This window comes from Panulirus ornatus, chromosome 53 (assembly GCF_036320965.1).
Source record: "Panulirus ornatus isolate Po-2019 chromosome 53, ASM3632096v1, whole genome shotgun sequence".
NCBI classification, from domain to species: Eukaryota; Metazoa; Arthropoda; class Malacostraca; order Decapoda; family Palinuridae; genus Panulirus; species Panulirus ornatus.
In genome coordinates this window covers 2,179,130-2,204,094 of record NC_092276.1, presented here as the reverse complement: position 1 = coordinate 2,204,094, position 24,965 = coordinate 2,179,130, and the positions used below count along the sequence as shown (strand labels likewise).

Here is a 24,965-nt window from a genome sequence, read left to right as displayed (position 1 = left end):
ATATATATATCCATCGGCTTGTGTGTGTGTCTTTTAGCCATTCTTTCGGGGATATATATATATATATATATATATATATATATATATATATATATATATATATATATATATATATATATATATATATCGAATTTCTTGGGCCATAACGAATCTTTCCCGCTTCTCTGCTTTTGGAATGGATACTACCGGCCGCTAGGGTTATCATTGCTGTAACGGATGTGTATATATATATGTGTGTGTGAGTATATATATGTGTGTGTGATTACAGATAATGATTTTATAGTACCTGTTATAACTGGTACGTGTTGCATGGCCCGTATGCGGATGGTGGTACTTGGCAACTGTCCGGACCATCCGCATATGGTACACTGCCAAGTACATCGTATTTTAAGTGGATTTTAGCGATCTTTATCCAGATTCCAAGATGAGGGGGAGTTAGTACGATGAGAATACACAATGAAGACGTCATGTTGTCCCCTTATTATTGTTAAAGATACACCGAGATAATGAAACTTGTCTGCGTAGGACCGAGACAAAAAAAAAAAAAAAATACGTTCATAGACGATCTTAAATGACGATTTTTATTCTTTTTTTTCACAGGGGAAAAAAATTATAGATATATATATAGTGATGGTGCAGTAACGGTTACCATTACTGCATCAGTGAAGTGCTGGCCTGAGGAGGATAGCTCCTCTCGACAAGTCAAGGCTGACACAGACCGAGCTCTGAAGGGAGAGTAATTGATTAATTGCTACGCTCACTCGAGGGCCGCCTATGGAGCTGACCAAAGACAGGGGGATGAGGTCCCACTAAGTGAGCATAACTGCGGATTTCTAAACTCCCCTTTTGAGAGTATTTCTTTTTTTTTTTTTTTTAATGGATCTAACACTTTAAATCATTGCCTGGAAGTGAATAGTTAACATGTAGCTGACACAAATGTAAAAAAAAAATATATATATATGCTGACCCAAGAGTGAGGTAATGTGGCTTAATGTGTAATGCCCTCCACTGTGCTTGCTCAGGGGCCACTGAACATGACGGAAAAATAAACCCGAACTAGAATGTGGCAAGAGTTCTTCTCGAGTGGTCCACTTGTCAGACTACTAAAGGATAAACCATCAAATTAGAGGAGCCATGCAGCGGGGGAAGACGCTATCGCCCCCTGTCTCGTCATACTTTTTTTTCTTTTAATTCTAACCTTTTTTTTTTTTTTTGAAATCAAGCAAAAAAAAAAAAAAAAAATGAAAAGAAAAAAAAATAAGTTGGCAAAAAAAATGAATATGGCTATCGTAACCTGGCAATAAGATTACTACGATATATGATCATCAGGGGAGGAAGGGAGAAAAAAAAAATATATATATATATATATATATCTGTCGTTGGGGAGGGAGAAAAAAAAATGATAATAAACAGTTTAGTTTAAAAATGAGCGTTTGTTAAAAAGGCCATAGTATCGGGCAAAAGCGGGGTGCAAGAACATGCAGAGGAAGGCGATGGAGATAGGCTAAAGCGAACACATACACGTGGAACAAACACCTACAGACAGACAGACAGACAGACAGGCAGACGTCTTTTTTTTTTTTGGGGGGAGGGTGGGGAGAGGGGGGGGAAAAAAGAGAGTATACGGGACGATGGACAGGCAAAAGGGAGTAAGGTCGGTACTGCACATCCTAAGGTAAGAGGGATTAATTTACCTTAAAAAATGGAATATTGTAAACATTGTACGGCTTCCTTTTACGTCTGTTCAGGGCATCTGAGCCACCAGCCGGACTCCGTCTCTCACTGTGCATTTTGCGGTGGTTCTTAAGGATCTAGAACCGAAGAAAAGAGTAAAAGGCAAAGAGATAAGGGCCAGGTTGGTGGGGGTTAGGGGGGGGGAGGGGGAGAAAAAAAGGGAGAGGCAGAGTCAGAACGAACCGCTTGGGGGTCGCTTTTGGATGAATGGTTGGCCCCAAGTCTCGGTTTTAAGTCACAACAGTTACAGGCTTGCCTCACACTGTTCCTTACTCAGCTACGGGGTATCATATAAACATACACATTATGACTGACCACGTACACAATAATGGACTCGGGGCCCAGATGCAACAGGCCCTGAACCAGACAGAAAGGAGCCACAAGGCGGAGAGGAGGGGGGGGATGTCGTCTACGGAACGCTGCATAGGGCCTTGGCTTCGAACCCAGTCTATGCGGGTTGGGGTGAAGATGATGACTCAGAAGCGGAGGAGGAGCCGGCAAAGAGGCGAGCACCGTGGCCGACCCCAGTACTATATGGACACCTCGAGTCGCCAAGCAAGCACTCCTACGACGCTGTTCTCAATGGCGTCGGTGTTGGCTGGCCCGGCATCACGATTCACTCAAGCACTTCCACTGGCGTCTTATGGTTGCGACACCCAGTTATCCACACACACACACATACCTCCCTCACACACCTCCCTCGCTCACCTCTTCCTTCCCTCCCTCCCTGAAGTACCCTCTCATAAAGCAAGGCCACGGACAAAGAAGGTCACATGACACGAGAGAGAGAAAAAAAAAAGGGATTATGTAAACAAGTCTCGTATCATTACCCTGAAATGCGGGGGAAAATCTTCCTGACTACATCACAGATGCCCGAGGCTGACTTTGTTGAGGCCAAACTCATGACATGGAGGCTTAACTTTAAGCCAAACTGAAGCCTATATGAAGATGTGTTTCCTAGCACATGTGAAGTTCTTGGCCTTCGATTAACGTCACATTTATCAGAACACCAAGACTGAAGCTTCCTTGGTTGCCCAGAATGCCATCACACTTTTCAAAATGCTTCTTTCCTGACGAGCAGAGATCGCAGGATTGGTTCGAAGTTAGTATGATAATGAAGATCATGCAAAGTGGCGAGTTAAAATAGCAAGCAAAACGTTCCAAGCGTTGCCATAATAATGATGGTGGTGGTGTTGCATTATCACTGGTTTAAGACATCTTACAATGACATACTTACAGCGCCTACACTTGGGAGCAGTTACCACTGCAATAGTAACGGATTACTTACAACCGTTATAAACTTACCGTTCGTTGCATAAAGGTGGGTGGGGGGATTTCAAGTGGTAAGGTACTTTCGTGTTTTCGTATCAAGCGTGATTTCGCTGGAACAATTTCTCTGAGCTTTTCTCTAGAGTGAAAAAAAAAAACATGCTCTCTGGTGATACATGTCTGAAATATGCACAGTGTTGGATTTAATGACAGTAATTTGACGTCTTAACGTACACTGAGGCAAAAAAAGACTTTAACATGCAGATCATATATGTACAGTGATATTCTTCTGCCTCAACTGGAAGCCATATTTTGCAAGCGACCGATCAAACTGTGCCACTTTTAAGTTTCACTTGTAGCTCCCCCTCCCTTTTGGCACTCGTAGGTGTACTTTACCGAGGTTCTGCCAGCAGCAGAGAAAAGAACTTTAGGAAACTATGGCCATCTGGAGGTTTGAGGAACCGTCATTACCAGTGAAGCAAAAAAAAAAAAAATAAAAAAAGGTGAATTGGGCCTATCCATTGCGTCCAGACTTGAGCCTATATATTATGTCCAGACTTGAGCCTATAAATCATGTCCAGACTTGAGCCCCATACTGCAATTGTCCATAGGGGGGCAAATGTGTAGAGCTTTTCTTCAAGTGTGGGAGCAAGCAGTGGGGGCCTCCACTGGGGCAAATGCCCCATCACTTAGTACACCAGAAGAAGCACTGGAACCTCGTGAAACGTTACAGCATTAGTGCTACGACGAGGCGTTCGTTCTGTCTTCAAGATTTTTAAGAGAAAAAAATCTAAATTTTCTTAATTTCTGGTTTAACTCAAGGAGATCTGATAACAAATTTGGGCCTCGTCAAAGTCCGCCTTAGGATTTTGATGTTGGGTGAGCTAGCCCTTCCGTTACGGACAGGGCAGAGGGAGTGCCAGTTAACTAACTCATAGTGGGGTGGTCCAAAATCACACTTAATCAGCCTTGACCCACCCTCGTGACCTCGGCTCACGGCAAACAACCTCGTTAAGTAAAGAAATGGCTGAAGCGCTATGCAGCAGATGCGTTGCCAATATCCCACCACTTCTATAATAGTAATACCAAAATAATAATAATAATAATAATAATAAGATTTTGAGTGAACTTCTAAATGAAAATTTTGTAAAAGGGGGTAGTAAAACTATACAAGAGATCCGATACATTGTAAGGCAAACCAGTGACAGTTAAGGAAAAGAAAGGAGCACATATGAGTCCTGTTTCACATAAGCGTTGAAGAACACGCGATCAAGATCATAACGGATGAAAGCAATAAGCCAGCAGTGTGAGGTGTGCAATCGGGCGTCTCCCTCAGGCCTCGAACAGTAAAGAGGAGAGAGAGACAGTAGCGAGAAAAATGTCGCAAAAAAGTAAGCTAAAGACGTTACAGCCAGCGGTCTTCATATCTTTGAGAGAAAAAGGATCCATACCTTTGAGAGGGAAGCTCATGTGGAACAAGAATCACATACGTTACAAAAAAATGGTCTACAAGATACAAGTACATTGTAGTTCATAGTAGACTCCTTCTAGCAGACGCCTGCCCTTCATGTGCCTCCGGCAGGGGGGGTGGTTTGTTTCTCTTTTTTTTTTTTTTAATAGCAGAGCGCCTGTTCGACTCGGAATCCAGTATGACCAGATATATCAGAGGATCTACAAACAAACTGAGAAGCTGGTAAAGAAACAGGTGGTGAGTCAAGAAGAGGAAGGTGTTGTCTAAACAGAGGAAGGGTGAGGAAACCTACTGATTGTATACGGAGGAAGGAGGAGAAGTGTCGTCTGCAGGATACATGTGGAAGGTGTGTGTGTGGGTGTGGGTGTGGGCATGTATCTGTGGTTAAAAAGGGCGTCTGCATGGCGTGCGTATCGTTGGGGGAAGAGAGAGAGAGAGAGAGTGAGTGAGAGAGAGAGACACACACACACACACAAGACCGCCATGGTGAAAAGGAGGGGGAAGGCACTTGGATGGGAGGCAGAAACAAGAGACAGTGAGAGGCAACAGCTAAAGCCAGGAGTGGGAGGAAAAGTTGAAGGAGGAGGAGGAGGAGGAGGAGGAGAAGCGGTGAACGTGGCTGGACTGAGAGGTGTCAGTCACTCAGGTGTTCATTACTGTGTTGTGTACAGAGTGTTCAATGCTTGAAGGTATATACTCCAGTGTATTTCGATGGGCAGGGATCACAATCAACAGGCTTATCTAGTGTAGCAACATAGGGCAGGAGTAGATAGATCTATCAGTATCTAAAAAGGGACTTTTTTATCAATTCTTTTTTATTAAGATTTAAAAAGCCGTCTTAATAATGTTCATGGGTCAACCGCATCGAGGGAGGGGGGGAAATTATAAGAGACAAGGCAACGAGAACCAGGCACAAAGGTCTTGCCTCAAGAAACAGAAGAGAATTGCACAGATTTATTTATTCTTTCTTTTCAACTGTCCGTGAGAGAGAGAGATATTTCTCGTAACATAATCATGGTTGAATGCAGGAACTTCAATGAAATTACGGTCCAATGCAAGAACTTCAACTATAACTTTATATTCTAATGTTTTTTTTTTGTATCAGAAATTGGACACAAGGATCTGATGGAGACTAAGAATACTATTTGATACCTTATCTGGTTATGGAGGACCACTAAGCATTAGGATCCTGCTGTAGCGATGAGGGGAGAATCGACCAAACACCATCTGATCTACGTTCACCTGTATATGTATGATCTAGTAGTGTTTGAGGAGAGGATCAAGGCCTTCCATGGCTGATTTTCGGAACACTTATTATATACAGATCTTAACCCCTCAATATAAGAAGAAAAAGAGGTCTTTTATTATAGCCTGGGTTACGCTAATGACACCATTACCACGCATCGTAATTAGGGAACTACATTATTGTCTCCAGGACAGAGAAGGACGTGTTAAGAATTCAAGGAGGTGAGGAGCGAAGATGCTAATCCAACTACGCCTGCAGTTTTCACGTTCCAGTTCGGCACAAAGACCTCTTTAAGGCCTGGAATTTCCAGCCCACGCCCATGGAAGTATGGAAGGACAGTGCTGAGTTACCGGAGGAACTAACACATCAAACGTGTGATTAATCTATTCGCATCTCCATAAGTCTATCTACATTAATCTTATTCTTTACGACTATGTCGCTTCCATGAGGATCAGATGGTCCTGGAAGATATACGAGTCACGCATCTGGGCCGTTCCTGATGGTACGTGTGGATGACTTAAAGTGATAATTACATTGATTACCTTATCCTCCACACTCATGGTTCTGTAACAGGTGATAAACATACAATTCCTTAAATGAAACTCACTGTCTATACAATTACATTTCGTTATACAAGACTGGATTTTTTTTCTTTTTTTTCATCTCCTTAGGTTCACAGAATATTATACTCCCCATTGCTTAAAGAGCTAAGATGGACTGCATGTAAATCGAGTACCTTTTAGAATCAAAGGTTTAAAATCAGACAACTGCTACTGAGGGACATGCTTAAGTGTACGATACTGAGAATTGCTTCTTTTCTTTTTTTTTTAATCCTAGAAGACAGTCATTTCCAGTAGTTTAGAACAATCATTTAAAAAGAAAATGGAAGGAACAATCTGAGTTTATTCTTCACCGTTGGATCAAAAAAAAAAAAAAAAAAAATGATAAAAAGATAAGTTGACGACATTACGTCAGCATTAAGTCCATCCAAGAACTCTTAACAAATAAATTGTTCTTGTAATCTACGTAAAAAAAAAGTCATTGACAAAAAAAAAAAGAGAGGAGACAATATATTGTTAAAGAAAGTAAGTGAGGGTCCAAAATCTACTGCATTATATATATATATATATATATATATATATATATATATATATATATATATATATATATATATATATACATATATATATATATACATATATATATATATATATATATATATATATATATATATATATACATCTAATATCATAGTTTATACTTGGCTAATAAACTACAAGGATCTATATAAGTCTTCTATGAGGGTTTGGTGAGGGTCAAGTAGCCTTCGTGCCTTAGGAATTCTATGTCTTGCCATGGGTTTCAGTCGCTTCGTGAGACGACTTGTGCATTGTGGTGGTGGTGGAGGGGAGGTGGGTGAGGTAGGTTGTGGGGGTCTGGTGATGAGTGTGGCCAGTGTGGTGGTGGTATGGGTTTGGTGGGGTTGTGGGTGAGTGGGCGGGGGTTGTGGGTGGGTGGGTGGGGTTGTGGGTTTTAAACTTGCAGCATGGACACAACTTTGGTAATGCGCAAGATCTGCAACTAAACACGATGTTTTTTTTGTTTTTTTTATAAAATCTTTTATGTTTTTATACATATATTTTTTCTTTTCGGGCGCAACAAGGCTTACATTTAATCATTATTTTAGATATATATATATATATATATATATACATATACATATATATATATATACATCGGCCGGCCTCAGCGCGCATGCTCTTAATTAATGGATATAGGGTCTTATTATGTCATGTATAGATTGCTCTAATAATGTACACAGGCGTGGGTTCTCTAAGGCGATATAGGCTATGTTTCAGCATACATATTAGCATCTCTCTGTGAAGCTCAAAAATAGAGTACGTGTGTGTGTCAGAGTGTGTGAGGATGAGAGAAAGAATAAAGAGAGGGGTAACACTGACGCTGCTTACATAAACCTCCTCCCACTGCGACACGTAACGCACGAGGCGGGAAAGGCGGAGGAGGCGAACCAGGGAGAGGAGCTTGGCGAGGCGCAGAATCCGCAAAGCCCGGCCAGCCTGCAGGATCTGGAAACTCTCGTTGAAGTCCTGCGGGGGAGGAGACAGAGAAAGAGACATACGAGGCGAGATTAGAAAAAAAAACCAGGGGACGTGGTGCGGAGGGTAAAAGTTCATATCATACAATCATGTGATCCCAATTATCAAAAAAATGGGAGATGTGGTGATGATTATTAACATTCAAAGTGACTTTATACAGTGACTTATCCGTTATGTGAACCTATCATCAGCTATTTCAGGATTGCACAAGAGTATAAATCACATCAGTAATGACAAGGATCAAAGAACTCATCAAAAAGAGTCATGTCTACAATATGTCATCATGATTGAGGTTAGAAGGTAGCCTGAGAAATCGGAGGGGGGTTTCCTGATCAATGGCAATGGATATCAACAAAACGAGACGCCATGGGTTGAGGAGGCTGGCTGAGCGGGTGCTAGCCATGCACACACTCCCGGGAACCTTAGTTCGATCTGGTTCGGCAGGAGTCGTCGTATGGGCGAGGAGGCTGGCTGAGCGGGTGCTAGCCATGCACACACTCCCGGGAACCTTAGTTCGATCTGGTTCGGCAGCAGGAGTCGTCGTCAGAGCCCCTTCGCGCCTCACGCACGGCCCACAACACCACCATCATCCTCACAAGCCTCGTCCATTTGTCATAAAATGCTTACATATAATATCTTCTTCTTTTCTTTCTTTTTTCTCCCTCCTCTTCCTCGTGAGCTCCTGTGGGGCAGGGAACTTACCATTTCAGCCGGGTGATCTTCGCCTTCATCGGACTTTTGTTGCTTGATGGACAGGTGAGAGAGAGGCACGGCAGACGAACACACACGCACACGCGCACACACACACACACACACACACACACACACACACACTACGTCAGTGTAGTAGGTTCATGACTACGTGCGGACGTAGAAGCTGCCTTACCTGAGGGTGGTGGCCAGTGTGTGTGGCCAGAGTGTGGCCTCAAGCGGCCTCATGATGTGCCAGATCCTGTGTGACATTTTTCACATGGCCTGATGCTGTCTGTGGCTACTTGACTCTCTCTCTCTCTCCCTCTCTCTGTGGCTTCATCATGGCCATAGGGACATCTCCAGTGTTCATCTGGTCAATTCTAAAACCTCCCTCGGCATGCTAATGTCAAGGGGATGTGGGGAGGAATCCACACATGAGGAATGTTTAGCCAGGGATAACCGAGAGAGTATCAGGGAGGGAGAGAGAGAGATTTCAATGCGCTTTAGAAAATGATCCGTCGCGTTCCGGGCTGTGTGTGTGTGTGTGTGTGTGTGTGTGTGTGTGTGTGTGTGTGTGTGTGTGTGTGTGTGTGTTTGTGTGTGTGTGTGTGCGTGTGTGTGTGTGTGTGTGTGTGTGTGTGTGTGTGTTGAATTTAAACAGTACTATTATCCAAGGCGCAGACTGTCTTCTCAATAAAGATGAAGTACAAGGACGGATGAATTCAATACAACAGTTGAATTAGTACTGCCTACATTCTTGTAGCCGTAGTTTTAGTACGACGTAGTTCTTGTAGTGTGGCAATACTAGTAGTAGTTAGTGCTTGTGGTGGTCGAATTCATAATGACATCGAAAATAAACAAAGATAATGGGAATGACAATAAATCAAATCATGACATGATGAAGTCGATATGAAATAAATAAAATGATGACGTAATATAATGACATAATATCCAAAATAAAATAAAAGAGGGTGACGTATTAGCAGAGTTAATTGATGTTTAATGAGGTAGTGATTAGTGGTGGTCATGCAGAGAGAACTTATTCACTGGAACGTGATCGTGGCTCGTGAGAAACCAGCTTCGAATCCGTGGGATCTCTTGCTGTTCAGAAACCCACACAGAACACCAGGGGGGGTTAAATTCATGCAAAGAGGCTCTCTACTACCACAAGCCTTAAGTAAACTATAAGTCAGTCTTTTCCGGCACACAGAGGCGGTCATCTCATGCCCAAACAGTGCACGAAACCAACTATTCCAACCAAGTCATTCGATTCGAAGCGGTTCGAATCGCAAGGCAAACCACACGCCATGCAGGGTTAAAGGGGGGAAACACACGCACGAACTGGGGGTTCTTGTGTTGGAGGAGGGTTTAAAATCGTGGTTGTAAGAATGTTCCTCAGTAGATGAGAAGTTCCCGAAGCTGTACTGATAAGAAGGTGTTATCAATTAGCTGAATGAGTGTATAGCTGACAGTGGAGAGGTCTCGGGAGAGATATGAGAACTGTGACATGACGGTTGTGAGCAAGTCTTCTGAGATAAGGCGAGGCTGTGTGTGTGTGTGTGTGTGTGTGTGTGTGTGTGTGTGTGTGTGTGTGTGTGTGTGTGTGTGTGTAGATCGTACGAGTGAGGAGAGGACATGTCTGATATCTTTATGAAGGATTAGTTGAAGTTTTGTATCATCAAATCTCAAAGTGAAGTAAGGATGTGTTCTGTTAGGATCTCAAGTTTAACTTCCTGGAGACTTCTGAGAATGTTAAGCTTGAGAGCGAATGAGAACAAAAGGCATGGAATAATGAACATGTCATCAGCTGCTTGTTCACTCCATCACACCGTATCACTTGGGTATTCGTCACGATTTTCAGCTAAACTTGTTATGGAGAATGAGGCAATGGCGCACTGCAGGGGGTGAATGTCATGTGCAAAACAGAGAAGCAATGAATTGAAGTATATAAAGATCCTTAAGGTCCTTAAACTGAATGCATACAGATGGGAAAAAAAGTTCCTCGTGTTAGCCTATTGTAAACTAACTAAAAAAAACTGCCATTCTTCTCGTAGACGAGTTTAAGCTGCCAAGCACAGACAAGCTTAAACCCTTGATTCTACGAATGTTTTATCCACACACACACACACACACACACACACACACACACACACACACACACTTCCTTTATACTCTGTGATGGGTTGGAGAGAACAGTGGAGATTTGATGCAGTGTATGAACAGAAAGATAATTTCTGTGAGAGATGAATGTCTGTGGTTTTATCTGACGTATGACTGCTGCAATATGACACCTGTCAAAATTCTAAGCCATGTGCGAACCGGTTCCGAAAAAGAAGTGTAAAGGGGAGTTAAATTTTAATGAAAAAATGAGTGGGGGGTAGATTTAACTGCGTGAATGAAGCAAAGAACTGAATCGTTTCAATCTTTCTTCTTTTGAAGATCCAAGACTTGATTCAGTGCCTCTCATGCTTGGTAGGATAAGTAGTTGTGTAAACTAGGAGGAAAGAAATATGGTTAGTTAGTTAGGAGGAGGAGGGAAGCAGTATTGGTTTAGTTATAGCACTGACAAACAACATGCGTCAGAGGGGTTAAGTACAGCGATGGGGAGGAGAAAAAAAAAAAAAAACTAGGAAGCATCCCCTCTGCTGGTAGCACGGAAAGGTTGGCAGCGTATTTATACCTCTTTGTCTCGATACTGCATGGAAAACGGGAGAGAAAAATACGGCATTAGAGCTGTGAGGTGGCCTTGGGACGAGGAAGTGGATGATGCATCTCTGTCAAACTTTGGACGAGAAAAAAACAAGAGAGAGAGAGAGAGAGAATGATAAGTTGCCAATTGAATTAGTGAAATATGAAGTGGATCATTGCACAAATAATGAAATTACCTTAAGTACAGGGAATTTTTTCTTTCTCTTTTTTGCGTGGTGTGAATATATATATATATATATATATATATATATATATATATATATATATATATATTTTTTTTTTTTTTTTTATACTATTCGCCATTTCCCGCGTTAGCAAGGTAGCGTTAAGAACAGAGGACTGGGCCTTAGATATATATATATATATATATATATATATATATATATATATATATATATATATATATATATATATATATATATATATATGTGTACATATACATCACAAGGCGGACATTAGATGTGTATATGTGTGTGTGTGTGTGAAAATGTGTGGCTGTCGGGACATTGCAGTCAGAAAGAGAACACAGCTCTTGCAGCTGAGGCAAGGAGGAGTTCATGTGGCAGGTAGAGGAACCTCTTTCCTCCTCTTGCTTAACCCATGTGTGTGTGTGTGTGTGTGTGTGTGTGTGTGTGTGTGTGTGTGTGTGTGGATGGCAAGCCTCAAACATCCCTCGGCTGCTGCCGTGGTGACCTCCCCCCGACCTACAGTGTGTGGGGGTGAGGCCTCCCTCTCCGCACCGTTTGGGATCTAGGATGATCAAAACCATCTGGAGGTGGTGCTGGCTGACTGGCTGACGCGACACGATCTGGCTGGCTGAACCTTGAGCGAAGGAACGACGTAGAGGAAGTTCATATGACGAGTTCTACAACGGGGAATCACCAGAGAGAGAGAGGGTTCTATCCACACTAAGGCTGTTATGCTTTGCCCCTTACTTTGTGGTAACTTTCGAGCCCTGCGCTTCCGTGGTCGACGGGAGTGGATTTGTCTCTTTGACGGAGCTTTTCTCCATCTCACAATATCTTGAAAGTCTTTGGGGAATGAATATTGCGTCGCACAGAGCATCTCTTCATCTTACAATATCTTGAAAGTCTTTGGGAAACGAATATCGCGTCGCGTGAAGGCTTTCTGTCATCTGGGTCGTGCACTCGGCCTAATATATTCCCTAACATGTCCCTGTCGAAGCCTTTGAGATAAGTGGGGTCGTTTTTCCTACTATTGTGTTTTTCGAGTAACACTGCGTCAGTGTTGGTAGAGAGGTTGTGGTGTTACTCTTGCGTCTCGGTAACACATGGGAACCCATGAGACCCATAGCAAGACCCGGTAAACGTCAAAAGACCCTCAGACGAATCTAAAGTGACCCCCACATGTAAATCTGAAGTTCTGAAATGTGCTGGATGACCATAGGGGGGCGACCTGACACTACCCACGCGAAAAGAAGATGAACATCAGTGCTTAGTATGGACCTAAAGACGTCCACCGAAACCAAAATCTATAATAGAAAATCCTTAACGAATACTAATACAGTCTAGAAAATCCTAGGAGACTTCACGTGACGTCAGGGGAACTTCTAGTACAATACAGGGGGCGCTAGAACGGTACAGACAACTCTAGGAAGATGAAAAATAAAGAACACTAAAACACTGCGACGCAATAAGTAAATACGAGACACAAAGTGACGGACCGATGAAGCCCCTAAATCCCCTCTGGCAACACTTGGACGTGGCAGGAGTCCACAGGTTACCAAGAGCCCCCAACCCCCCACAAGATTACTCTGGAGACAGTTCGGGATAAATAGCCTTGCAAGGTTTAATCAAGACATTCCCATGTTCCATTTGTCAGTGTGTCGGGCCCCCCCACCCCAAAGCAGCTCACCGACCCTCATGCGGCACTCGGACAGTCACTCCACATGACGATTCACTCGTATAGTTTCGAAATATGGGTCATAGGAAGATGGGAATGCTCTCGGTATAATCTGTGGACGTCTTCTACGAGTTTCTCGCAATGGTTCGTTTCGAATCGGTGATCGAAACACTGAATCGAAGTATCGAAAAGAATTCGTGAAACCTGTCTGTTTAAGATGCAATTCAACAAATTTATAAATAGCTTCAAACGATTAAAAATATCTATAAAATACATCAGACTAACGTAAACTACAAATCATTTAAGTAGGCTCAAAGATAAGTGTACGACACTGTGTGCACAGTGACTGAAACTAGTTTTAAGCAAGTAATTAATTCCTTTATAACCAGGGATGATTTTCGACTCTCTCGACTTACTGGTGTAATGACAGACCCGTCAGTAGAGCACTGTATGCCTTATAAAACACGTCGGATGTAATTAAAAACGTACGAGATACACAAGACTGTTTAGGTCTATCTTTAATTACTTGATAGGTCATTATCATTTCCAGCCAGCCACCGTGGGTGTTGAGGTATGTAATGTGTGTGTGTCTTTTGCCAATTGGTGTCCTTAAGGGGTATACTTAATCTGCTCTTTAACTCTATGATGACTATCCTGTAATTTTTCATACTTGGGTAATGAAGAGAGTAAGAGTTCCAGTGAGGATATACATAGAAGGCTGAAAATACTATAAGGCAATACATCAGTTATATTCAACATTATGGTGTCCATCATCAGACACACTAAACAGATCTAGGGGGTGACCCAACGGAGTCAACTAACATCTATGTCTACCAAATTGTAATAGGTTCTTCCATGCAAGACTGTGCCTAAAGAGGAGGATTACACGGAAGTTGGCAAAGAAAACAAAGTTATCTCTTTGAGAGGCTGCACATCAACTACCAATATAATACTAATGACAGCACAGCACATTGATATCAACTATCCATTAACATGAGATGTGGCGACAGATACACACACACCTCACTTACACACACAGACGCAAACACTTTGCGCAACCCTCATTACCTTGTTGAATATGAGGAAGATGTAGTCGAGTGGCACCGAGGAGATGAGGTCGAGGAGGAACCAGGTCTTCAGGTAGTGCCTGGCGATGAGCTTCGGGTCGAGGATGACCTGCTCGGAGTTGTCTTGCTGCATGATACCTGTGGAGGAGGAGAGAGTTGAGGAACGCAAGACCGTGTGTGTGTGTGTCAAGACTCCCCCATCTGTACCTCCCACACTAGAACACCGCTGGGATCAAGGGGCGTCTCAGTACCGAGTGGCTGAGGTGCACGGGTGAAGGTGGGTGTGGAACGCGTTCGAGAGGATATTTGCGGCATTGCACGTCTGGAGAACATGGAAACATGGCTCCTGGAGGGAACAGAGAATCTGGAGAGATAGAGGAATTTTTCTTTTTTCAGTGACATAAAGAAAAGATCAGAAAGCTGGACATGCGAGATGTTTGAGTGGTTGACACTGACGCCCATGAAATCAAGGATGATTGAGAGTTGAGGAAAATACGCTGAAATGGAAGAGTAAAAAAAAAAAAAAATACATCACGTACATATCAATAAACATATACCAGCTATATATCATTAATATACACCAGTTATATACATCAGAGAATATCAGCTATATATCACCAGAGGTAAAACAGTAAAATACATATATATATATATACATAAGGACGACCTAGCTCTGCATGTCAAGTTCCTTTAATAGAGAGACACTCTGTCCTTGTCTCCAGTACAGGGGGGTTGTATGGGGGGGCGACCTCTAACGTCAATATTTCCCATTCTCTCACGAGCCCTGAGACGGTTCGGGGACTTGAGCCGTGGTGCTGTCAAAGGCCGACCTAAATCGTTGAGAAAGTGAGCAGCGGCGATTTCGAATTTTGGGACGAGTGGGGAGAAGCGGAGGGGAGGTGGTGGTTCGGGGGGGTTTGCGGATAATACCCTTTATTAATTAAAGGCATTATATATATATATACGCTGGGGCATAACCCCAATATGCTCTGTTGGGTAGTAAGGGAGGTCATTAATTCGACGTGGCATGACTCCCAACTACCCGGATCCAATCACCGTGTGGTAACGTTATGAACAAGCAAGGGGGCTCTTGGCCTCCGTGGACGACGTGCTTAACCTAGCGAAACGAACACCATTGGCTCCCGCTGCCAGTGGGGGCTCTTTTTCGTGGGTGGGGAGAGGGATCGAACCCCCGGCGTTGGTGTCATCGTGTTAGCATCTAGCTAATCACCATTTGGAGAGAGTTTTCACCCCTCCCCCCACACATCCACACCTTCATTAAACTTGTTACACACACACACACACACTAGTAGCGACGGTATCGGGTGGGGGAAAATATACAACGAAGGCGAGGATCCCATGAATAAAATTTGCGGGGAAAAATATGTAGTTCGAGCGAAAGTGGGAGGGAGGGAGGGGCGAAAGAGGATGGCGCGAACAATAGTTAGGTAGAGTTAACGTTGGCGGAAGTGAAAGGAATAATATTTTGGACTGTACTGCCGCAAAGAAGCTGTGGGGTCGTCACCTTTACAACACACACACACACACACACACACACACACACACAGCCTCGATGTTTAGCGTTTCGCTACACCCACTGACTTAACTGTGAAATTCCACACTGAGTTCTCCTCTGAACTAGCCAAGCCTCCTGTGCTCCACCCTCAATGCCTCCAGCCATCACCTCCAGCGCACGAAGGAGGGACCCTTGCGCCTCCTAATTCTCATAGATGATGCCCTACTAGGAGCTCGATGGAAGCACGTCAACAACCCCCTCCCACCCCGCCATCGGTGTCTCCTTTGACAACATCTTCCCCCGACGACGTCATCCTCCAGAACACACACACACACACACACACACACACACACACACACACACACACCGCAGGACCTGACCACCGCGCAGCACCGCCACAACTACCCAATCCAAGACCGTGACCATGCCCATCAGTCTCGCCCCCCGTACCTTGCCCCGTCCCTCGTTGTCTACCAGGGAGGAAAACTATTTGAACAAACTGAATCGAAAGTGCTCCTCTGACCTTCTCAACCAAGAGCACTTTTGTTACTTCATCTGTTCCTCTATTCTTCTCCTGACGCGGGAGTATCCGGTCCTCTTTAATGCTGCCTGACCAGCGTGTCTTTCTACATTCCCTCAACAGTAGCTCTGTGTTTACCTTACTTTCTTACGCTACAATTCATCTTTATCATCTCCCATTCTCAACAGTCTGTCTGTTGCTGGGACACACCTTCTCTGCGACCTCGTTGAAGATTTTCACAGACTCTGTTATAGCATTGCTCTGTAGCAAAAGCTTTGAAACTCCGAGCTAAACAATCTGTGTCATTACGTAAGGGGCTTCAGCTTTCTTAGTATCCTTTTTGTATATTATTTTCTACTTCGAGTCGTCTCTTTTTTTTTCTTTAAATACCTCCTATCATGTGATCCATCTCTCCATCACAAGCCGATGACTTTCTCCAATTGGAGGTCCACCGATTTAAGGCTCTTGCTGGTGAAGCCATTGTTTAGTCTTAATGGTAAATCCGCTCCCCTATATTCGGTGATGTTTGGTACGTAATGATACAAAAAGAAGAAGAAGAAAAGGAAATTCTAGACACTCGGATCTCCAAGTGTTTTCACGTCCGTGTGGATCTAAGGCGTCGCAGTCTATTTCTCTATACCTGAAGTCTTTCTTCGTCTCCCCGAAGCTACAGCACTGTGGGTACGTTCCCTCCAATGTCTCCTCCGGTATCCCTCTCACCTCCCCAGCGGGAGCTGCTGCTCTCCATGCAAGCTACCAGTTCCATCCTCGTCCTTCTGGTTTACTCGTTCTTCTCCTCACTTGCAATGTCGCTGTGACTGACTCAGTCGTGTGTTTTTCTCCCTCCACCCGACCTTATCTCAAGGAGCCTTCATCGCCACCTGTGCTTCCCATCTTCATTCCTTGATCACCTCAAACCTTAATGATCTCAAATCCTCCCTGACCTGAGTGAGCCTCCAGCTCCCCTCCCCCAACTCGCCTCCTCCTTTTCTCTTAGGTCTTGCATCCTCTCAGACTGTCCATCAATAATCTTAATGAGCCATCGTGGGTAATCAGTCTTACGTGGATTTCTGCTTTTCATGTCCCCTTCTGCGACCTCCCTCCCTTCCCCCACAAGGAAGAGACTCTCCCGAGCTCTTAGTCTTTAGGGGTCGCGTCGACCAATCCCGCCAGACTTGTTTCCACCAGTCTTTTCAAGCCGTCCTACAGAGCCGCGGACCCCTCAGTTGAACCAATCTACAGTGACATTCTCTTACGTCTTAGCGACCAGGAGGTCATCAAAGAGGCAAGGGTCTTATCAAGAGGAAAGGAGATAAAGAGGATACATCGCAATTACGTGAGGTGATCAATCGGTCGCGCAGCCTTACCGAAAAGAAGGATACTCAAATAATCTAAGTTTATCAACTATTGAGAAGAATGTGCCGTCCCCCCTTCTATTTTTCTCTCCGATAAAGGATGAGATTGTAGCCCACGAAGGACATGTAATCTATAATGAGGAAAGGGAAGATGACAAAAAAAGGGGAGCAGATGCTTAGAGGAACACAAGATCTTTTCAGTCCTGTTTAAAGTTCTATTTTCAGCCAAGCCACAGAGCTGGTCCTTCGTCAGTTCCCATTCTACAATTATTATCATTATCATAATCCTCATTATTTGTTATCATTATCATCTGTTATTGCAGTACTTGCTTTCGATCTCAATTTTCGTTCGTACGCCACTTTTCTCAAATTTCTGTGGCAGGGTAGCGAGCGCTTCCCTCATGAGCACGGCATCATCTGCAAAAATATTCAGTTATCAGTCCAGTAACAGGACGTAAGCTCTGGGTCAGGTCACTCGTGACCTCCAACTCGTTTAACAAAAAAAGGCACCTTTGACCTTCGACCATTATTCCCTTCCTCTAAGCTCTCTTGAGTGTACTTTTTTCAACTACAGACTGGCTATAGTGTCTGCTGTATCTTCTCCACAGTACATTCCTAAACTCCTTAGCTATTTGACAACTTCTATCGAACCAAATCTTTCTTTTTCTTTTTCCTTTTAACCTTCCGTCTGCATTTGCAACTAGAGGTGTGTGTGTGTGTGTGTGTGTGTGTGTGTGTGTGTGTGTGTGTGGATGGACAGGTGTGTTGGATGAGGGAGCCTTATCGGGCTGCCTGTGGTAGGTTCAGTGTATCGCTGAGGGACGGAGCGTGGCTTGGTAGAAGACTGGATGAGTTAGGATGAACAGGCGAGAATACATGTGTGTGTGTGTGTGTGTGTGTGTGTGTGTGTGTGTGTGTGTGTGTGTGTGTGTGTGTGTGTCTTGACGAAGGATGTGGTGGGTCTGAGCACGAGAGGGGTCCACAGCTCCTCGGGATGGTCTCTGGCGAAACACTGTGTTTCTTGAGCGTCAACCTCATCCCCCCAACCCACCATACGCGTGCGTGTACGTATGTATGCGTCTTTCTCAACCCCCGCGTCAGGTAAGGGGGAGGGTTCGGTTTCAATCCCACCCGGCGTGAGGGTTCGGGCTCAATCCCACCCACGCCAGGCATACGAGATCGAACCCAAAGCTCAAAAGTATTGAACGCGGTCTTGAAGTCTCGAAACATCGCACCCGACACACACACACACACACACACCTTCGACTGGTATGTGTGTGTGTGTGTGTGTGTGTGGGTGTGTGTACAAGCCGGCTGGTAAGTCCAGCACTGCAGTGTGTGTGTGTGTGTGTGTGTGTCACATTAACCCTATACTCACACACAGGCAACTCATTAAGCTGGTAAATGACGTAAGCGCTTGACGTCATCGTCGGGGCAATTGTGGGAGGGGCTTGCTCGAGGTAAAAAGGCCCCGCCCACAGTTATGCACGTTCTCGTTTGGGGACCGTTGTTCAGGTCGTACTCTGAGGACATGGTCAGGTCAGGTCAGGTCAGGTCAGGTGAGAACACGGTTGTCTCTGACAGTCTCAGATTAAAGTAATGTCAGGTTACAATGACTCAAAAGTTCAGTCGAGACAAATTACAGGTTGGGTGTGGTTAAGATAAAAAAGGCTTGGACAAATTAGGTCTGAAATCAAGTTCAACTCGTTTAGGACAGGTTCACGGTGGTTCAAGTTACTTTCAACTCAGGTCAGGATGGTAAAACCATGAGAGCTTAGGTTAGAAACAGACTAATCAGTTCGGGTTGTCAACTAATCAATTCCTGATCATTTAAGACCAGGAAAGGTCAATTTTCAGCGAGACCGATCACCTGAATCGAACATGACCAGTCACACTACCTTTTGGGTCAGGTCAGGTCAGGTCAGGTCATGTCAGGTCAAAGGGCTAGTTAAGCTAACAGAAGCAGGTCAGGTAAGCTGGGTTAGGTGTTAGTGGTTCCCGTGAGGTGGCACACGAGGCCAGGAGAGGTCAACTCATGGTGCGCAACCATCTGTTCCTGAAGCTTCTCATGTCCCAGACCCTGACCTTCCCGGCCAGCTGTGGCCAGGTGGATGACCCCGCAACTTTTGAAACAAGAGAGGAATTTCTAATTCAGCCACGAGTAAATTCTCTCTCTCTCTGTTCTGTTTGTTTTTTGTCTCCCTTCCTCTTTTATATATATATATATATATATATATATATATATATATATATATATATATATATATATATATATATATATATATGTAAATAAAGATACATACAAACATTGATCATTCACATTTGGTCAAGAATGTACCAACCTCATATATGCACCACAGTCTAGCGACGCTCGCGGCGTTACATAGCCTGGTGTGGTAGACATGGGTGTGGTAGACATGGGTGTGGTAGACATGGGTGTGGTAGACATGGGTGTGGTAGACACGGGTGTGGTAGACATGGGTGCGGTACACATGTGTATGGTAGACATGGGTGTGGTAGACATGAGAGCGGTACACATGGGTATGGTAAACACGAATGTGGTACACATGGGTATGGTAGACATAAATGCGGTACACATGGGTGTGGTAGACATGAGTGTGGTACACATGGGTGTGGTACACACGAGTGTGGTAGACATGGGTGTGGTAGACATGGGTGTGGTAGACATGGGTGTGGTAGACATGGGTGCGGTACACATGGGTATGGTAGACATGGGTGTGGTAGACATGAGAGCGGTACACATGGGTATGGTGGGCACGAATGTGGTACACATGGGTACGGTAGACATAAATGCGGTACACATGGGTGTGGTAGACATGAGTGTGGTACACATGGGTGTGATAGACACGAGTGTGGTAGACATGGGTGTGGTACACATGGGTGTGGTAGACATGGGTGTGGTACACATGGGTGTGGTACACACGAGTAGCACATAGCCTCAGACGAGACGGTAACCAGGGAGGGCAACTCACCCGTTCTAAAATTGACGACAATGTCTATGAGAAATATCGTGTCGGAGAGGCAGTTGAAGGCGATCCAGCGAGTGGAGAGGTCATCGTTGAAGAAGGAGATGGCCACGGGCAGGATGATGAGGTTGGCCACCAGCAGGAAGAGCATGCAAAGGTCCCAGTAGAATCTGCAACACAAGAAAACAACTTAGTGCGACTGGATATCCATGTAGCTCGTGCGAAGAGCCGTTCCTTTAGCTAGTATTACGGGCCGTTCCTTTAGCTAGTATTACGGGCCCTTCCTTTAGCTAGTGTTACAAGCCGTTCCTCTAGTTAGTGTTACGAGTCGCTCCTCTAGCTAGTGTTACGAACCGTACCACTAGCTAGTGTTACGGGCCGTTCCTTCAGTCACTGTTACGGGCTCTTCCTTGACGTAGTGTTACGGATCTTCCCCTGAAGAGGGAGACAACACAGACATCCACTAGCATCCACACACACTCGACACTCACGCCACCAACCCGACCCTGAGTTCACACCTCCACCTCCGCATCTGATTGGATCTCGTAACTACGTCGGAAAATAGCACAACGCATCAAGACCTTGAACTATAGAGAAGGGGATGATTAGAGAAACATTCCCGTACGTGAGAGGGGGCCCGCGCCTTGTGCCTGCACGTAAGGGGGCCCGTGCCCTGTGTCTGCACGTAAGGGGGCCCGTGCCCTGTGTCTGCACGTAAGGGGGACCCGTGTCCTGTGTCTGCACGTGAGAGGGCCCGTGCCCTATGTCTGCACGTGAGGGGAACCCGTGCCCTCCGTCTGCACGTGAAAGAGGGGGGGGGGGGTCCCGTGCCCTGTGTCTGCACGTGAGGAGAGGCCCCGTGCAGTGTGCCTGTGTGTAGGGCCCCGTGCTTCATACGGGCATCCACTGCCCGCCGCCTCTGTGCACAATCTGGGTCATGCCCTTTGGGAGACAAAGCGTAAGTCCTATCCCCTTGACAGTCAGTTAGTTGCTTCGTTAGTCCTGCTAGATGACTGCTGGTGGCGGTCCTGGCCCATCATTGGCCCACCACCACCACCACTGGCCCACCACCACCACCACCACCAATGCCCCACTCTCACTAGTTCGACATCATTGACCCACCACCAGTGCCCTACCATCTCTGTAAATTGAGTAAATCCATCTCCAAGAGACCAGACTTGTAAATTGGTAAGTAAAAGATGAGCGAACGAGTGCCTGGATGACAATTTACGTAGAGAATGCTGAAGTGAAAGTCGTCGAACGATCGAATGAATGAAGCGATGAAAGAACACCCCTAACGGGGTTAGGGTGGTGAGACAAGGATGGCGGAGGATCCAGCTCTGATGAGATCCCTCCCTCTCTCCCTCCCTCCCTCTCTCTGATCCAGCTCTAATAATGTACCCAAAATAAACCCCTTGTGCCCCTCCAATGTCATGTCATGCACGTCTGGCGCGCCTCTGCCACGTATCTGTGGGGCTTCCTGCAGTAAATAAAAACAAACAGACGTGGGTCTTGACCACCCCTAATGATCCCATGCCTCGTAATCATCAGTCTTTTGATTGGTAACTATGCAATTATCTCGTGCCACAATCACTGCTGCAGAATTTTCGAGTTTACTAAGTCTACAGAGCTCCCCTTTTGGACGTGTGTGTGTGTGTGTGTGTGTGTGTGTGTGTGTGTGTGTGTGTGTGTGTGTGTGACCCCAGGAAGGGAATACCCACACATGAAAGCTAATTTCTCAAAGCACTGTTCGGCTGGCCCGGTGGTGCATTAAACTCTGGCGGTGGGAAAATCGACCACTTCTCAAACGATTTCCGAGTCGGCAGGTCTCCTCTAGCGTTCAAAAACCCTGTGGCATCCACAACAGAGGTGCCAATACCCGTGACGCACCATCCCTGGTGGAGCTCACTTCTGGGGATGATACTGTTCGCCAATGCCGTGGACGTTCGTACTTCGTTGGCTGGCGAGAGAGATCAATGTTCGCCATCCGGACCACACACTTCTGTCCACGTGACGCACGTGTCCATAACACTTGTTTCGTGCATGCTCAGGTGTCCAATACACCTGTGCACAGACACTCAAGTGTCTACAGTGAGTTATCGTACAGGATCAGGTATCGTGTGTACCTGTAAACTTGTGTTCATAAAATTTGTTCCGTTGTATATACATCGTGTTCCTACCTTCTCAGGTGACGATAATACCTGTCGTTTTAAGTCTCTAAGTGTCCATATCACCTGTCATGCTTGTCCAGGTGTCCAAAACACTTGTCGTGCATGCCTTTGTTCTTACAGCACCTGTCGTGCGTGCTCGAGCGTCCGGAACACCTGTGGCACATGCTCAGGTGGCTGAATTAACACGTTCTTACAAGCCCAGGGGGTCTAACACACCTGCTCCTCCGGTTCTCTCTGTATGAATATGTTCTCCCTTCCCACTCCTCCCACACACCTCCGTCTATTGTTCTCTCTCCCACACACCCTAGTCTGGTGTCTTCTCCCTCCAGCCAACAGCAGCACCACCACCTCCTCTTCTCCCTTCCTCTCTATCATCCTTCCTATTGCGGTAGCAACACGTCTCCTTGACGTTATCTGTTCTACCTGAATCAGTTCCCTATGTCTTCTGTCCCTTAGGGTATTGTCTCTCCTCTCGTACCAGTTCCCTCACCCTATCCATCGTCCAGGAGGTTGCCTCTCATCTCGTACCAGTTCCCTCACCCTATCCATCGTCTAGGAGGTTGCCTATCCCTTCTACCGCCCGTCCCGCCTCGTATTCATTGTCCAGAATGGTATCTGTCCCTCCTGCATCCTGTCCTCCGCCCTAAATCCGATCCCAGAGATACGACGTGCCATGAGAGTAGAGTCTGCCCCGTAGCTCCATCGACATGAAATGTCTAGTCCGGCTGTGATGTTTTTTCGATACTTGAAGGTGCTAGGTTGTGCTCGTTTGGGGGGGGGGGGGGCTTTCAAATGGGCGGCGCTTTGTTATGCTGGCTGACGTGCGTGTGTGTGTGTGTGTGTGTGTGTGTGTGTGTGTGTGTGTGTGTGTGTGTGTATGTATGTGTGTGGACGAGAGACCCACAGGGGAATGAATATTGCTCTGTTAGATCATAACTGGTGGAGTTCGTGTGGCTGCTGGGGTGCGATGCTGTGTTGGACTGCAATACCCCCGACAATGCTATGTTGGACGATGTCGTGTATTTAGCAGTACTGTATAAGATGATGCTACTACGTAGGCACTATGCTAGACTGCTATGGTCCATGATTTTTACGTCAGGTCGCAATGTGTGGCTCCTCCGAGTACCATTTGGCAGGAACCAGGAGTGAGGGAGAGGCGTCGACCCACACACACACACACACACACACACAGAGAGAGAGAGAGAGAGAGAGAGAGAGAGAGAGAGAGAGAGAGAGAGAGAGAGAGAGAGAGAGAGAGAGAGAGAGCAAGCAAGCAAGCAAGGCGCACCCTGGGGTCCTTACTGAGCTGGCTGACACCCTCGGAAAGTTCGGCTTTAGGGCAACATGACAAAGCCTCCTCACTCACCGTCCCCGCCCACTGACCCCGCCCTGATGGACACACCACCTCCTCCCTCCCTCCCTCTCACCCACACTGGGCCACCTGTGCAGACCACACCCGTTTTTTTGGCCACCGGTGTCGATCACACCCACTGGCCATCCCTATGGGCCACACCCACCGGCCACCAGCTTAGGCCACACCCACCGGCCATCCCTATGGGCCACACCCACCGGCCACCCGTGCAGACCACACCCACGGGCCATCCGCGTAAGCCATGCCCCTCAGATACATCCAGTGGCCAAGACAGACAGACCGCACCCACTTACCATACCCACCAACCATGTCTGCCCGCCCGTCCGGTGACAACACCCTCTTCTCACACCCACTGGACACACCCACTGCCGACAACTTGCTACTCAGTGGGACATCTACAGCGAGACACTCCGCCTACAGTGGACAATGTGCTACATCAATCAACTGAATGAACGACTCTATTCACTACAATAACCTCTTTTCTACAGTGTGTTGTGCAATGAAGACTCGCACAAAATGCAATTCTCATTTCGCTCGTGTAATTCACGCTTTGCTTTCATCTCGAAATGATAAGATATTTTGTGAAAATGTTTCGTCGCCTCTGTCTTTACGTAGGGGGGTGTGTCAGGGAGATGTAAGTAGGCCGAATAAGTAGACCATGTAAGTAGTCCGGGTTGTGTGAATTGGTCCACTTTAAGTAGTGCAAGAGGTGTACTTCAAGTCCATGTAAGTAGTTCAGGAGGTGGACTTAAGTATATGTAAGTAGTTCAGGAGGTGTACTTAAGTACATGTAAGTAGTTCAGGAGGTGGACTTAAGTATATGTAAGTAGTTCAGGAGGTGTACTTAAGTATATGTAAGTAGTTCAGGAGATGTA

The 24,965-nt window shown here is 45.6% G+C and overlaps 1 protein-coding gene across 24 annotated transcripts in view; it reads right to left on the bottom strand.

The window, feature by feature from the left end:
* Positions 1–24,965, bottom strand: part of Ih (hyperpolarization activated cyclic nucleotide gated potassium channel Ih) — a 543,812-nt gene that overhangs the window by 30,333 nt on the left and 488,514 nt on the right. For 8 of the 24 annotated variants that reach the window (XM_071692376.1, XM_071692377.1, XM_071692378.1 and 5 more), the window contains 5 exons: positions 20,554–20,717; positions 14,171–14,307; positions 11,211–11,312; positions 7,691–7,828; positions 1,695–1,811 (listed from right to left, as the gene is read on the bottom strand). In XM_071692376.1, the coding sequence (XP_071548477.1) occupies positions 1,695–1,811; positions 7,691–7,828; positions 11,211–11,312; positions 14,171–14,307; positions 20,554–20,717 (658 nt within the window). Of the gene's footprint in view, positions 1–1,694; positions 1,812–7,681; positions 7,829–11,210; positions 11,313–14,170; positions 14,308–20,553; positions 20,718–24,965 lie in introns of all 24 variants that reach the window. The other 16 variants (XM_071692388.1, XM_071692389.1, XM_071692390.1 and 13 more) reach the window with 8 other exon arrangements.